The sequence below is a fragment of the Haliotis rubra genome, unplaced genomic scaffold, assembly GCF_003918875.1.
Source record: "Haliotis rubra isolate DU_JTF1 unplaced genomic scaffold, ASM391887v1 Scf152, whole genome shotgun sequence".
Classification (NCBI taxonomy): Eukaryota; Metazoa; Mollusca; class Gastropoda; order Lepetellida; family Haliotidae; genus Haliotis; species Haliotis rubra.
The window spans coordinates 1,685,703-1,702,981 of record NW_025765470.1 but is presented as its reverse complement, the minus strand read 5'-3'; the positions used below and the strand labels follow the sequence as shown (position 1 = coordinate 1,702,981).

General features: G+C 42.3%; 1 protein-coding gene across 1 annotated transcript in view; it reads left to right on the top strand.

The window, feature by feature from the left end:
• LOC124270509 (thymocyte nuclear protein 1-like) overlaps positions 1 to 17,279 on the top strand; it is a 31,278-nt gene that overhangs the window by 11,369 nt on the left and 2,630 nt on the right. Inside the window, exons 3-5 of the mRNA XM_046705527.1 lie at positions 304 to 372; positions 15,224 to 15,319; positions 16,923 to 16,984. Coding sequence (XP_046561483.1) covers positions 304 to 372; positions 15,224 to 15,319; positions 16,923 to 16,984 — 227 coding nt within the window. The remainder of the gene's footprint in view (positions 1 to 303; positions 373 to 15,223; positions 15,320 to 16,922; positions 16,985 to 17,279) is intronic.

The window sequence follows — 17,279 nt, the reverse complement described above, 5'->3', positions numbered from 1 at the left end:
AATATTGCTAAAAGCGGAGTAAAACTAAACTCAGTCAGTCAGTCCTGGAAACATGGTTGTCTCGTAAGGTGTTGTATTATTTCTTACAATAGTTGGACTTGTTGATTATGGTATATTTAAGACTCTAAGGATTGAAAAATGATTTCTTTTTCTTCTTTGTTTTTTTGTACATTTGTTGTTTAATGCCACTCTCAGCGGTATTCCAGCTATATGGCGGTGGTCTGTAAATAATCGAATCTGGAACAGACAGTTCAGTAACTGACATCTTGAGCATCTTGAATAAGTAGTGGTGGATGCTTTCAGTTTGGCCTGGAGGACCTGAAGAAGTGCCCAGAGCAGACGGCATGCTGGGATGGAGTGCGGAACTATCAGGTCAGGCGAAAAGAAGTTGTCATTGTCATAATGTCTATATTGATTGATGCTACCTGATATTATTTTATATTGTTAACACGTTGACTGGCACCATGTGTGTGAGGAACAATAATGAAATATCTGAAACTTTTTAGAGCCAAATAGGAGAAAGACAAGGTTGTATCTTGAGCCCATTTTTATTTTCTTTCTTTGTCAATGAACTAGCAATACAGATTCATGAAAACTGTTCAAATGGTATTCAGCTACATCCAGATATAGTACAGCTATTTCTTTTATTATTTGCTGATGATATCATACTTCTCTCTAGCACTATTCGTGGATTACAAGCAGAAATAAATGAATTAGAAACATACTGCCATGAATGGAAACTAACCGTAAATGGAGATAAAACTAAAATAATTGTGTTCAAGAATGGAGGTAAAAAACTTGCAGCAAAAGAGAAATGGTATTATCAAGGTGAAATGATAGAAACAACTACGTCTTACAAATACTTAGGAGTTTACTTTACAAACCACCTATCATGTCAGAAATGCATCAAAGCAAGCAAAGAAAATTCTGATTGGTATTACTAGATAATTTTTTCCTTATCCTGACTCATGCTCTTTTGCTTGTCCCCTTCCTCTTGCGAACATAGTGGAACACTTCTTAGTTAGTTACCTTTTATAGTTTACTATAAAGGTATAGCTAGTATCCTTCAGTTATTTGCATTAATAATTAATCATTATTTCTACTGTTTATTCCATTGAGTTAAGTGATTGTTCAGCTAGTTTTACATTGATGAAAAACTGTACTATTTGTAGATTACGTTTTTCGCTCGCGGATCCGCATGTGGTATGCCCTAGTTGTACTACATGCTGTGCGTTTGACTCACCGTTGCAGTTACTGCATAAATTTAACCAATTCTGCCTTTGATAAATACCATCTTTCGCGTCTTGAGGCGTGTTGCAGATAGAGTCCGCGCAAACTAGGTGTAGACATGACCCGATCACGTCCGGATTGCCCATCCAGTCAACTGCTGTCGGCCGATCCCTCCCCGTCTGGTGTTCTGCTTGAGACCCCATCGGAAGAGGGGGCGTGGGATGCAGTCCGTCACACCTCTAAGAAGCGACCAGCCTCTCCAGACATCCAGTCATACAGACCAAAGTCCAAGAGGGCCTCAGCGTCTTCTCAACGCAGAACCCATGTACCCCCAGGGCAGCGTCTTCCTCCAAAGGGAAATCTGAAGTCATCGAGAACTTTCTCAGCCGAGATCGTTCCAGCAGCAGAATTAGGCCTCTACGATGACCAGCCTATCATCATACCCGACATGCATACAAGAAGCGACCAGTGACAGCGACAGTGATGTCAGCAGAGATCACCATGCAGCCTGATGCCTCTACACTGATGTCAGGGCGGAGATCGGCTGAGGGGGCCCCACAGCTAACACAGCAGAGAGGGCACCATCTACTACGTAGAGATCATCCCAAACGATCTTATGAAACAGATCATGATTATGATGGAAGGCCACTATAGACTGGAGAAGCAGCCATCCCAGGGTCCGAGGCAACCGAAGGCTCCAACGTGACAGCACCCAGGGGCACCATCTGTCAGCGTAGCAGCCACGACAATGCAGCCTTCAGCGAAGGAAGTCACAGACCACCTCGACGAAGGACCCAGATGTACAGCCTTCGCTGAAGGCCTTCGCGAAGGCAGGAAGAATCATCACCTTCTTCTTCGGCGTCATACTCGAGATCACGGAATCTGATCATCAGACCACCGCAAAAGCCTTCGCGAAAGTCATATCATCGTTCCCCAGGACCCGGACGCCAAAGCGAAGCTTCGCTGGGCGTTGAAAGGACACCTGAACCCAGATCGTCTTCATCTAAAGATCATCAAGGGACTACACAAGAGCTTCGAAGCTATCATCAATCCCCTCATGGAGTCATCAAGAAGGTCAACCTATCGATATAGATCACTAAGATGATCACCTCGCCCGATCACCACGTCGATCACCTCACAGGTCTGCACATAAAGCCTACAACTAGATCTCCACAAGCGTTAGGCGATATAGAGATAGAGCCACACAGCCCTACATCAGAAGAGCAACAACCTCTTATCTATGATGATGGAATGGAAGATGATGGAGGAATTATTTTCTCAGATGCAGAGATAAGATATTGGATGGTCAATAATCTAGATCTCTCATCACCTTCCAAGAGTGGCAATAAAGAGCAGACTTATCTGATGAAAGAAGATGAAAGCGCAGATGCTATTACACTACCCCAATCGACCCGATTAGCGGTACCTCAGAACCTAGATACAGCATTTAACAAAGCCACAAAGGTTCAGGCGCCACATCTGCCAAATTTCAAGCCAAGAAGTTCTCCACGCATAATATGGACCCCTTCTTCAAAGCGCAAAGACATCGATGAGAACTATAAGCTGATCTCCGATGCCAAGAACAAGTACTACAAGATTGATGATCGGAAATTGGTTCAGATAGAAACCATGACGAAGTATGTTCTTTGGTCTAAATAGATCTAGAACAATAAATGAGACACTTATCTCCAGATTTGAACACGACACTCTGAAGATGACAGAATGATTTACTCGGCCCTACTGATGCAAAAGAAGGGACCAGCAGTTTTAACAGATCATCTGGCGTCTGTCTCAGCAGCACTGACCTTTAGCTCGTCAGTCAAAGGCCTCCTAGCTTCCTGCAACTGGGGTGAGAACTTTACAGCTCCACTATATACAGCCCGTGGTCTTCCCCATCCATATTTGTGGAGGAATAGACAGAGTCTCCAAAGAAGTCACCAAGGATTCTAGAGAAGTCCTGATGATTAAATCGATGGACACGCTTAGCCAGTGTCATTCGACAGACTTCACAAAGATACTCAGGGAGATCTAAATTCACGGGCCTACAAAGAGCTAGAGACAGGAAGATTGCCAGTTCCAGGGAAGAGATTCTTTTAAAATTAAGCCCATATGGCAACTATAGAGGAGGGTCAGGGCCGAGGCAGGACACCCAGAGGTTCCCCGCAACTATAAGCTGAAAGACAGGTTCGAACGACTGGAGTTTTCCACCCCACTGCTCCAGTACAACCGTCTACAAGTGGTTGGGCGTCTTCAACTACACTGGGAAAACTGGGGAATACTTCAAGACACCTATGTCTCCAACATTCTTCAACCCAGATTTCGTTATCCCACTACAGGCCAAGCCTCCACTAACAGTCAACCCTCACAAGTTCGAGGTACAGGCACAACAACTACTAAAGTTAAGAGAGGCGGTTACATTACTCCTAACCAAGCAGGCCATAGAAGTAATAGAGCAAGGAAACATCGAACCAGGTTTCCTACTCCCAGTTTTCCTAGTACCCAAGAAGAACTCCAAGGAGAAATACAGACTCATTTACAACATGAGCTTCTTCAACAAGACTTACTTAAGCAGACCACCCAGGTTCACTATGATACATCTACGCAGCTTCACGGCAGATGATTCGCCCCATGGACTACATGGGCAGTATAGATCTACAAGATGCTTATCTGCACATCCCAATACATCCCGAATCCAGAAATACCTTCGGTTTACGCTTAGACGGGTTACATTACCAGTGGAAAGTACTCCCATTCGAATAGCATCAGCCCCATGGTTATTCACGAGGATAACGTAAAACCGATTGTTACCTATCTACATCGTCCAAGGGCTACGCGCAGTGCGTTCTTCCTCGACGACGGGATACAAGTAGATCAAGATCCACAGCATCTCAAACTACAGTTAAACTACATCATAAAGCTACTAACACAGCTGGGATGGTTAGTAAACTTACTTACAAGTCGGACCTAGTACCATCGCAAGATCTGCAATTCCTAGGAATCCGATTTATCACCAATCTCAACCGTATATAGTCGTTACCAGAAGACCGTTGGCTCAAGATCCAACAGATCATTCCACCAGCTCTACTTTCACCGCTACCACTTCGACAATGGCAGAGCTTACTAGGTCTTCTAACATCAGCCCAAGACTTGACAGTCATAGGCAGATTACAGTTACGTCCATTACAGGTCTTCGTCAATACACATCTCGACGACCTACAACCATTCAGTCTACCAAACATCTCAGACCTCATCTATTATGGTGGACAAAGAAATCGAATGTCTGCGCGAAGGGATTTGTTTAGCAGAGCAGGAATTCAAAACCCATCTATATGTAGATCGCGTGGCTCCAAGGTTGGGGAGCTCATCTCCAACCGACGGCATCAGGTTATGGACTCAGCTAGAAAGCAAACTCCACATAAGCATTAGAGATGAAAGCTGTAATCAGCGCCATAAGACATTGGAGCAACATTCTACAGAATGCGCACCTGATGATACATACCGACAACTTCGACAGTGGCGTTTTATGTGAACAGACAAGGCTCAACGAGATCGCGAAACCTTTTGAATTTAACCTTTCAACTGTTGAATTAATCCAAGATCTAAATCTACATGTCAAAGCATGCCACATTCCCGAGCCAGGAATATACTAGCAGGCGCTCTCTCGGCCACATCTACCGTCGCCCGACAGAATGGATGCTCAATACAGAGATATTTGCACAGATAATCAAAGCAAATAGGAGCCGCTACAGTAGATCTATTAAGCCACAAGGTTCAACAATCAACTACCACATTCGTTGTCACCAGTGCCAGACCCACAAGCATGGGCAACAGGCGGCTCTAAGCATATCATGGGAAGGCCTCAATGCGTCGCAGCGTTTCCGCCCCAGCAATAATACCTCTAGTATTACAGAAAATCAACCAAACGCCAGAGCCTACAACTCACTTTGGTCAGCGCCTCTATTGGCCGGCCAGAACGTTGGTTTCCAGCCCCTAATACAAGATATCGGTCAACGGCACTAGAACTACCCAAAGGCGCCAAACCTGTTAATACATCCTCACACCAAACAGGTGCACAGAAACCCAGAAGTATTCAAACTTCACGTGATGGACTGTATTAAAATGTGTTTAAACAAGAGAGGATATTCTACCAGGGCGCAAAAGCGGTCACGCAGCTTGCTTACGATACTCAACGCGTGGCTTGTACGATGACAAGTGGCAAAGTTTGAAAATTATGCAGCAAACAAAGGGTTTTACAGCGAGAGATGCTACGCATCCTCAAGTGGCAGACTATTTGTGTTACTTACGGCAAAACAAACATTTAAAAGGCTCCGACATTATCAACATATCTTGCAGCTTAGTTCTGTGATTTCTATGAGAGCGGGTGTTAAATTAACAAGAACACCAGAGTTACTGGCCTTACTACGTGCTTTCCGATTGGAGGACCAAAAGCGGAAATTCCACTTCCAGCTTGGGATCTGAATGTAGTTTTACGACACCTCACAAGTGAGGATTATGAACCATTGGAATCGACAACGTTTGAATTTCTCTCACAGAAAACAGTCTTCCTGTTATCGCTAGCCACGGCAGCCAGAATATCTGAAATTCATGCTCTAGATTATGAGAGGATACAGTTTGATGACAATCAAAGACAAGCACCTGGGATTAAGATAGGATTTCATCGCCAAAATCAACTACCAGGTCAACCAGACAGGTTATTTCACATCCCTAATGCTATCCTCAATTCTTGGATCTCAAGATACATTGGACTTATCTCTATGCCCAGTCACGAAGCTCTCCTAATCTATTTGCGTGCTCGTTCCAAAACAAAGGCGAAGATCGCTTCTCAGAAGATTGTTCATCCCGTTATATCGCCTACAAATCAGACAGAAGTCTCTCGTGTACCACCATATCTATATGGATAAGAACTGTCATTTTACGCAGCTTATAAGGCAGCAGGACTGGACCCTCCATCAGCATCAAATCCCCATGAAATCAGGGCATTGGCATCCACCCTCAAGCCCTTCCACGGTAACTGTTCATTGAATACAATTATGGAAGGATGCTTTTGGAAATCTAACATGGTGTTTGCTAATCACTATCTCAGAGATATCACCACCGAGGACGTCTCTGGCATTCATCATTTCCAGGTCCTTTGGTCCTCGCTCAGCAATTGACCAGTCCCTCGTAAGCGTTAATATTCACCCCCACGAGATTATTAGATATATGATACATATATTCACTAGCTTATAACTCCATGGAGTTCTAGGGCTATGTACATATTTAGCTTAGGTTATTCAACCTTAAGCTCATACTGAGTTATAATATTGATGGGAGCTTTTAGGTGACTTGTCACACAAATCATTATTTTTCCTTATCCTGACTCAAGCTTATTATGTTTGTCTCCTTCCTTATTTTTCTTATCTGATAGTGGAACACTTGAAGTTCCTCTTGCAAAAACACTTGAAGTTCCGGATCGGACGTAAAATCACTCACCCACGAGGAGAGTCCCTTTCCTCCCTTTGGCGTCCAAATGGTCACATGATCGGCCATATTTGTCACTCTCTCCTTCTTCGCCCTTGAGGACGGTTGTGAGAGCACCTGGGTCCCTATACGGCACATATCCTTTTATATTTTCGGACCTTACATCAAATTATTGCAGTATACGTTTTTTAGGATTATATTCTACATTACGGTTGGAAATTTGATTTAAATTTTCCGTTGTTTGACATGTGTTTTCTTCATGTTAACGAAAACTTGTATTCGTTGTAGGTACCAAGTGTCTGCGGCTGACCCTCATTTCTTATGTCCTAATACCACTGTTTCATGTTCTTTCAGCTCTCGCTGTAAGTCTTGTGTAAATTTAAATTCGGTGAATTTAATAATTACCTTTTTTTCATCCATAGACGTGCTAAGGACTGGGTACGTAGGTATTCACAAGTCATGTCTAAATCAAGTGATTACGCTGATAACCGTGTGTTAACCACTGCTCCAGATATTCATAATTTCTCGGGAGCAGGTCGATGTGACAGGGGTGAACGCCAGAGGCCATAAGAGATCATCGCCTACTGAGCTGACCTCATCGCAGATGAAGAAGGCCAAATCTTCATCTTCGCAGAACAAGAAGGTTACTACCATGAAGACTTCAGCGAAGTATAAGATCAGTTCTACACAGAAGACAAGGTCTTTCTCAGCCGAGATTGTTCCTCCGGAAGAAGCAGATGTTTATGATGATCCACCCATCCTCATACCTGAAGTCACCATCGTCAGTAAGAAGATGTAGCCTTCTTCTACAGCTACATCGGCATTGGTATCAGCGCAGACATTGACAGAAGACCTGCTATCAATGCAGACATCGGGTACCAGAGATAGCAGCAGCGTCAACTCTTCACGAGTGCTGCGAGCCTTAGATGACGTCTCTTCAGTATCAGATGCATCATCCCTGCAGCAGTCTCTTCAGACAACGCAGAACTTCAACCCGGGACTGTTCATGCAACAGTTTACAGACCAGATGATGTCAATGATGGAACGTCGCTTCGCTCAGGAGAAGGCTGCTATGAAGACCACTACAACGACTACTAGCCTGCTTGAAGGCTCTACAGTCTCCCCACCACATCCAGATGAAGAGGGAAGCCTGTGCAAAGGCTCACGGACACGACGATCTTCCCCATCCGAAGTGAGGAGTCTGGACTCTCCGCTACTAATGTAGATGCCCCAGAGAATGCTACTAAGAAGTCTCCACGCAGGAAGGAATTGAGGCGTTCTCCATCGGACTCTGACGCCCATCAGGAGCCTGTGCGAAGGCACTCCTACAGAGGGGAAGCTATGTCCAGGAATCCACCTTCGCGAAGGCCTAGAGAATTATCTCAAACCTCCAGGAAGGATTCAAGATCGCATCGGGATTGATAGCCTGCGCGAAGCTCATCTTATAGATCATCCTATAGAGACTCAAGTCGTCGGGCATCCTTAGAGCGAGAGATGTCTAAATCAGAGGATGAAGGTGGAGTCTTCCACCCCCCAGCCATTCCTGTACAACCTTCGACAGTGGGTGGGCGTCTTCAATGGTACTGGGAGAATTGGGGAATACTACAGGAGGACTACGTGTCCCAGATACTGCGCAGAGGGTACAAGATACAGTAGGAAGCCACTTTGCCGCTCACAAGCAACCTGATGGCCTTCAACTATGCAGCCAACCAGATAGACCAACTGGTCGATGCTATCAAGACCCTACTCGACAAAGAGGCAGTAGAAGAGATAGATCAAGATCTCATTACGCCCAAGTTTTACTCCCCAATTTTCCTGGTACCGAAGAAGAATTCCAAGGAGAAATTTCGGCTCGTCTACAACATGAGGACGTTCAACCGGGAGTATCTACGCAGACCAGCAAAATTCAAGATGATACATCTTCCTCAGCTCCGACATCTCGTTCGTCCAGCAGACTACCTCGCCAGCATAGATCTGCAAGATGCGTACCTCCCACATCCCAATACATCCAGACTCAAGGAACTACCTACGATTCCTTTTCAACGGACATCACTTCCGGTGGAAGGTTCTACCGTTTGGAATATCGTCGGCCCCCTGGTTGTTTTTACTCGAGTGACCAAGCCCATCGTCACATATCTACATCGTCGAGATCTATGCAATGCTTTCTACCTGGACGACGGGATTCAAGCTCATCAAGATCCCAGTCAAGACTGCAACTAGACTTCACCATCAGGCAGCTCACTCAACTAGGATGGCTAGTGAATCTCCTCAAGTCGGAACTTGAGCCGAAACAAGATCTGCAATTCCTAGGAATTCGACTCGTCACACCAGTGAATCTCATAATCATTCCAGAGGATCGTTGGGTCAAGATACAACAGATGATATCTCAAGCATTGCTCTCTCAGTTGACACTACGTGCTTGGCAAAGCATGCTCGGTCTACTCACCTCAGCTCAAGACATGACTCGCAGAGGGAGATTACAGTTGCGCCCACTACAAGTATTTGTGAACACCCACCTAGACAGCCTAGATCCGTTAATACTACCGGACATCCTGAAACCATATCTCCTGTGGTGGACTAGGAAATCGAACATTTGCGGAGGGACCTTTTTGTCAGAGCCGGTGTGCAACACTCATCTCTATGTGGATGCCTCCCTACAAGCATGGGGTGCGCACTTCAACAACGAAGTGGCAGCAGGAAAGTGGTCGAGTCAGGATCAGAAGTCACACATCAATCTGTTGGAGATGAAGGCATAGAGGTGGTGGTGGTGGTGGTTCTAACGGTTATATCTAGCATACTTTAAGACATAGAGGTGGTGGTGGTGGTTCTAACGGTTATATCTAGCATACTACATGTAGAGGCATGAGGTTCTAACGGTATATCTCAAATACATGTAGAGGCAACACCTACAACAATAAAAACTTTCATGTATTTATAAAAAATATGACCCACATTTTCGAACCTTTTATCAGTCTCTAAGAAGGAGCTGGCAATAGATTTTTAATGAGTTTCGTCCTTCAGGCCTGAAAGCCTTTTAATAAGGTTGAATAATCCTTTGTCATTTATCAAAAAAGTAGTGAGGTTGTGCATTTTTGTTATAGATTTCTAAAATCTGTGGACACTATTGGGACGTTGATAACTTTTATCAGACGACATTTCTCATGGTTTGAATATAGCTGACTTTATAGAAGATAAATATGAGTTTACAACACAACTGCCTAAATCTTGGTATTTTCGGAACCAGATAAGGGATATGCCGATATTTAGGTCGTTAACATAGCATGATATGGTCACAAATATAATTTAGTACCGAAGTCTTTAATTGAGGAAATTACGCGATAATATACTTTCCAACAAAGGTAGGCTCCCCGTAATCGTTGTATTTAGAAGGCGGCTTCTTAGAAGCAACGTGACGTCATAACATTGTTCATGATGTCATGTCACCAAGACAAAGTGATATTTTACCCTGTGCATATCGTATGAAAACAAATTATCCCCGATATGTTTGCCCTCGTAGGCTATAAGCATTGTTGGGCGGTGGGGTAGCCTAGTGGTTAAAGCGTTAGCTCGTCACGCCTAAGACCCAGGTTCGAATCCCCACATGGGTACAATGTGTGAAGCCCATTTCTGGTGTTCCCCGCCGTGCTGTTGCTGGAATATTGCTAAAAGCAGCGTAAAACCAAACTCAGTCAGTCAGTATAAGCATTGTTATGATCATTCTTTGAGGTTAATGTCACCCGTTGATTTCTTTGTTGTATTTTGAGCGGTGAAACTAAATAAATGATTTCTTTAGTCTACCCATAACAATTAAGGTGCCAACTTACATTGTATACCTTACAGAAAGAAGTTTTGACTTTACTTTGATAACGAGCACATATAATCGATTCCTTGAAGCAACTGATAAAATTCAATAGCATTTCTACATTTTATTTTAAATGCATCAATCAAATACAACAAATTAGTAGACAGATTGACTGCTATGTGGCAAGGAATAACCAGGCGCTAGCGACTGTTGATATCCTTAGCAAATATAACATAAAATTCCCTCTCATAAAAATACAATATGTAGTAATATGATGAAGAAAATAATACGAACCAAGTTAAACTATGACAACGCAATATATGAATGTATGATCGAAACATGAATCAAAATAAATCCCATATGATCAAAACATACAATTAACTTCAAATATGTCATTGCTTCAACATTGAGAATAATTCGAAAATGAAGAAGAATAAACGTACATTTCAACGCGTAAACAAACAATATCCTGTTATTTTGGGATATGCTATGAAGAACTTCAAAATGTAGTAGAAATAACATTAAATTATTGAAAGCAATTGCTTGTAAAATGTGTCCTTGCGTCAACATCGAAAATAACTCCATAATCAAAAACAATTACCTTTAATATTGAAACATACACAAATAATCTCTGGCTTTTTAAGATGTGTCATGAATAATTTCACAGCTGGTAGAATTATCATGAAATTATAGAAACCATTTGCCAACAAACATTTGAAAATAAGTAATGAAAAAGCGTTTGTCACAAACATACCTATTACCCCCGCCACATGTTGATATCTGAATGTTGCCGCAATAATCCTCTGCCTGACCCTGAAAATTATGTAAATGTTACCGAAACTGTCATCTGATGCCTTGATACAAAATACGAACAAAGTCCATCCGTTAGGTTTGGAGATATCGCAAGAATACTCGCTGTGACCTTGAAAATAATCCGAAGGTCACTGAATTCGACTACCGTTAGACCATACTCCCAACACATCTTGGTACTACTTTTAAGCAAAATATATTAATTCTGTCTTGTATTTTTGCACTTAAAAGTTAGACATGTGCAAAACAATTTTCACTGTGAACTTACAATGAGCACAACATCCCCAATCAATCGGTGTTGGGGGAATCCCGCCAATATACCTTGATAGAAAATTGGATCAAACTGTATTAATTCTTTCCTGAGTTCACGGCTACCAAGCTTGGCATGTGCAAAACTGTTACACCTTCGCTGTGACCTCTAAAATGACCTCAAGGTCACTAAATTCAAGTGGTGTCGGTAAATTCTAGCCAACTTCTACCAATCTCAAACATACAATATTTTGTTTCCTGAAGTTTGTGATGCATTTTATTGCAGATTTTATGTTTTTTTAGGCAGTACCAAGCCAAGATACAAAGTCACACAAAATGGGGATCGTGAGGCTGCAACATAGCAAAACCAATTGCTTGAGGCTGACAGATAATATGTAGAAAAATAAAACATAAAAACAGCTGCATTTGTATCATATTCTAGGTGAGGCTGACTACTTTTTAAACGTCCCTCGTAGATATACCCATTAGAACACCCACCCACCCCTCCGACTCTACATGCATGCAAGTGTGTTAGATATACCCGTTGGAAACCCACCCCTACCCCACCCCCACTTTATATGTATACATATCAAAACCTCAACAGATATTTGCGAAAAGACATGATACAGAGGACAGTTAGAGATTTTATAGCAATAATATGTCAGGACGAATATCATTTTCGTCATTTAGCTAAGATTAGTCTATTCTTTCTTGGGTTATCGTGCTAACAATCTCTATATTGGCAAAACCCTCAGAATTTTGGTGTGACCTTGCAAATTATCTCAAGGTCACTTAATTTCACTTGTGTCAGTGAAGCTCGCCAATATACCTTGGTACCCAATTTGAACAAAATTCATTATTTCTTTCTTGAGTTATCGCCCTAACAAGCTTATATAATGTATGAAATGCAATGAAATACAAACACGCACATATTTACGAGTGATTAAAACTGTTATTACAATTTACGTAAATATTTATTACATTTTACAGCAACGAAAAGTATTACAATTTACGTCAATTTTTATTACAATTTGCATATTACAATTTACATCAATTTTTATTACAATTTACGTCAAGTTTATTACAATTTGCTTCAAGTATTACAATTTGTGTTTTTATTACAATTTACGTCGTAACAGGGCCTATTAAGCAGCAGGACTTGAGCCTCCACGAGCCTCCAATCCACATGAAGTCAGAGCCCTGGCGTCAGCACTTGCTCTGCATGGAAACTGCTCGATTACAACTATAATGGAGATCGAACACGGTGTTTGCCAACCACTACCTCAGAGACATTGCCACCACGGACATCTCAGGCATTCACCAGTTTGGGCCACTTGGAGAGCAATGGCTATAAGTCCATGCACATGTCTAGGACAGACTAGCATGAGTGATAGACCCTGTACTTGTATAGGACATACTCGTACATGAAGAAGGGTCGCATCTCCACTTGATGCAAGCATCAAGAGATGGAGTTGCAATAGATAACTAATGGAATATTAGTATATCTAAAATCCACACGAAAATGTCAGGAGAAGTTTCGGAAGAAATCTGACAAGTTGTGGTCCCCCCAGACTCATCAGAGAGAAGTTGAAAGAATCTTCAACAGTGCCGTCATAAGTTCCCAAGGGGGGTAATACAGGACGTAAATCTACAACCAGTGAATCCAGAACGTGGCTTGATCCACCACCGTTTCCGACGGATTCTGCAAGCATAATTAGCATGAGTCAGGATAAGGAAAAAATATGTAATTTTCTGACTAAAATTTATGTTTTATACTTATCCTGACTCATGAGGTTAGCCCTCCCAACCTCCCCTCTTATGGCACTCTGGATTTCCCTGTAAATCCGGGTGTCGGGCTTACACAGGGAGAGAGTGACAAATATGGCCGATCATGTGACCATTTGGGCGCCAAAGGGAGGAAAGGGACGCTACTCTCGTGGGTGAGTGATTTTACGTCTGCTTTTTTAGAAGGGAACTTCAAGGGATTTCAAGTGTTCCACTATCATTCACAAGAGGAAGGAGACAAGCATAATTAGCATGAGTCAGGAAAAGTATAAAATAACAATTTTAGTCAGAAAATTACATTTTTAAGAATCTTTGATGCTAAGATAAGTCCCATACTTTTATGGTTCCGAGATTTGGGGACTCCAAACATTTAGAAAAAGGATGTTTGTATACAAATAAAAGATTCCTCGGTGTGAAAGTTACTACTTCGAGCATAATGGTTTATGGTGAATGTGACTGACTGACTGAGTTTGGGTTTACGCCACTTTTAGCAATATTCCAGCAACATCACGGCCGGGGACACCAGAAATGGGCTTCGGCGTGATGAGCGAACGCTTTACCTACTAGGCTACCCCACCACCCCTTATGGTGAATGTGGTAGATTTCCATTATTTTTTTAATCAAAAATGAAAGTATTAAAATATTGGTTAAAAATCTTAAATATGCCATGTTACAGATTACCCAAAAGATGCTACAATATGATGATTTTGTATGATAGAAATGGAGAACGTAATTGGGTCACAGATATGAAAAGTTGACTATTTTCTACCGGTTTTGGTTATAAATGGCTAGAACAGTGCGTAGACATTTTAGCATCGTGATGTATCGTATCGCAGGTTGTATGCCAATACCAGCACTACTTCGTAGTAGTGATTCTTTATATCAAATAACATTGAATCACGCATGATGTACGGAAATTACCGATGTTTTGCAAAAAAATTGTATGGTGTATTGTATATTTGCATGAAAAGTCATGATATTCAGTTTATCCCTATTTATTACGACAATATGTCCGAGAATTGAAATGCATAACAATCAAGTCAGGCTGGTGAACTTGACCATGGAGCCTTTTCTTTGATTGATCCAGTTCTTGAGATGAACCAATTTGACACACCATGTTGTGGATAACTGGCAATATTAACCTGACTGGGAATGAAAGTCAGGCAGGAATTTGTTTGTCCGTACCATTACATTCGGGGACTTCCTTCAGGCAGGAATTTGTTTGTCAGTACCATTACATTCGGGGACTTCTTTCAGGCAGGAATTTGTTTGTCAGTACCATTACATTCGGGGACTTTTTCAGGCAGGAATTTGTTTGTCAGTACCATTACATTCGGGGACTTCTTTCAGGCAGGAATTTGTTTGTCAGTACCATTACGTTCGGGGACTTTTTTCAGGCAGGAATTTGTTTGTCAGTACCATTACATTCGGGGACTTCTTTCAGGCAGGAATTTGTTTGTCAGTACCATTACATTCGGGGACTTTTTTCAGGCAGGAATTTGTTTGTCAGTACCATTACATTCGGGGACTTCTTTCAGGCAGGAATTTGTTTGTCAGTACCATTACATTCGGGGACTTCTTTCAGGCAGGAATTTGTTTGTCAGTACCATTACATTCGGGGACTTCTTTCAGGCAGGAATTTGTTTGTCAGTACCATTACATTCGGGGACTTTTTTCAGGCAGGAATTTGTTTGTCAGTACCATTACGTTCGGGTACTTTTTTCAGGCAGGAATTTGTTTGTCAGTACCATTACATTCGGGGACTTCTTTCAGGCAGGATTTGTTTGTCAGTACCATTACATTCGGGGACTTCTTTCAGGCAGGAATTTGTTTGTCAGTACCATTACGTTCGGGTACTTTTTTCAGGCACGGAACTTTATGCGAGACCAGATGCGTGTTGGACAATCCGCCTTCTTCTATCACAGCAACTGTAAGGAGCCTGGCATTGCTGGAGTAATACAGGTGGGGAACAGTTGTCTGGGAATAGCCAGAAAAATATGGGCTGGAGGACGATTGTCCTAGGGCTGTAACGATGAATCGAACTATCGATGGATCGCAATTGTTGAGTCTCCGATAGCAATAAATTGTAGTAGAAACGAAAAACTATCGATGCATCGATAATATGTGTGACTATCGATAGTTCAGTAATTGGCTTCCGTTGATAAATGTGCAGTGCAAAATACAGGACGTACCAGATTCGTCCACTTTGATTGAGAGTTATCTGCCCCTATTATCTCTGAAGCAAACATTGTTTGGGTGCAGCCTTTCAGCTTCATTGAGTTTATGTTTAAACTGTTTACTTGATCTGGGTTTCAAGTTTCTTGTCAGGTATTAAAAGAGACTGAATCTACTTCAACTTGTTTTTTATGTCATATAAACTATACAATCATTTGGGAAATGGCTTCAAATGAGACAATTCAAGGAGAGAAAAATTAGTTTTGCAAGAATTGATTGCAATAGACTATCGCTGTTGCAATAGTATGTTGCAATAGACTATCACTATCGCAATAGTTGTTTCCCCCTCAATAGTCATCCCTAGTTTGTCCTTAGCCAGTCATACATACCCTGGAAATGGATGTGAGTGAGTGAGTTTAGTTTTATGCTGCACTCAGCAATATTCCAGCTATATGGCGGCGGTCTGTAAATAATCGAGTCTGGACCAGACAATCCAGTGATCAACAGCATCAATCTGCGAGCATCGATCTGACCACCCGATCCCGTTAATTGGGAGCATGGGTTACTGATGACATGAAATGGATGTACAACCAAGTCAGCTAGAGTTACAAGTCTAGACCACTGTTGCATTATGTTTCGATCCTGTTTGCTGAATGGCGGGATGAATAATGCCTCTTATTCCACGGCGGCAAATAATATGGACCAGACAATAATTGAAGATCAATATTCTAACCCAGACCTTCACGGCAAGTATGGGTAATTGAAGATGACCTTCACAGGTCGGATGAATAATGAGACTGTGTGTTCATTGACTGGCTAAGTTTTGATATTGGTTAGTGATTGTGTATCTAAGTGGCGATACTGGTTACTATTTGACTGGCCAAATAGTGAATATGTTTTCTCTTTGACTAGTCAAGGGGTGAAGGTGTATACTCACTGACTGGGACCGCCTCCGTGGTGTAGTGGTTAGAGCGTCCTCCCGGAGAGCGGAAGGTTTCGGGTTCGATCCCGGCCACGTCATACCAAAAGACGTTAAAATATGGTACTTGTTGGTCCCTGCCTGGCGCTCGGCATTAATGGGTACAACAAGGACTGGTCGGCTCGGAGTCAGTATACTGTGTCTGAGTGGGGTATTCATGCTTCACTGCGGCATGGTATCTCAGTGGGCTAGCACTATAAAACCAGCATAAGTCTGGGCTAGTACAAGCAGCCGCACATACACATACACACACACACGCATGCACGTCGTCATATGAGCGAAATATTCTCAAGCACGACGTAAAACCCAATTTCACCTCACCTCACCTCACTGACTGGATAAATGGTGAGATTTGTAGCTCTCTGAGTTCTATGCAGTGTAGAGCCACTTCTCATGCTTCTTTGTTCACAGATAGTGAAGGAGAGTTACCCGGACCACACTCAGTTCGATAAGAAGGACGTCCATTATGACAGGTGATTCCTATTACTTCCCCTGAACATTTGGTTTGAGATTTGAGACTTGGTAAGAGGGAAGATGTTATGGGTTTCAGACACCTTCGAACCTCCATTGCTTGCTCAGTTATCTCCTGAACATTTGTTAAAGATATCAATAACTTCTTAAAGACGACTTATCTCAAACACAAGTCATCATCCAGGGCTTGATTTAGTGCTTTGTTACTTGCACTGGTGCAACCCAAAATTACAACCTAGTTCCTAGTAAAGTGTGCACCAGTGGCAAGTCAATTTTTGAGAAATACATCAACAATAG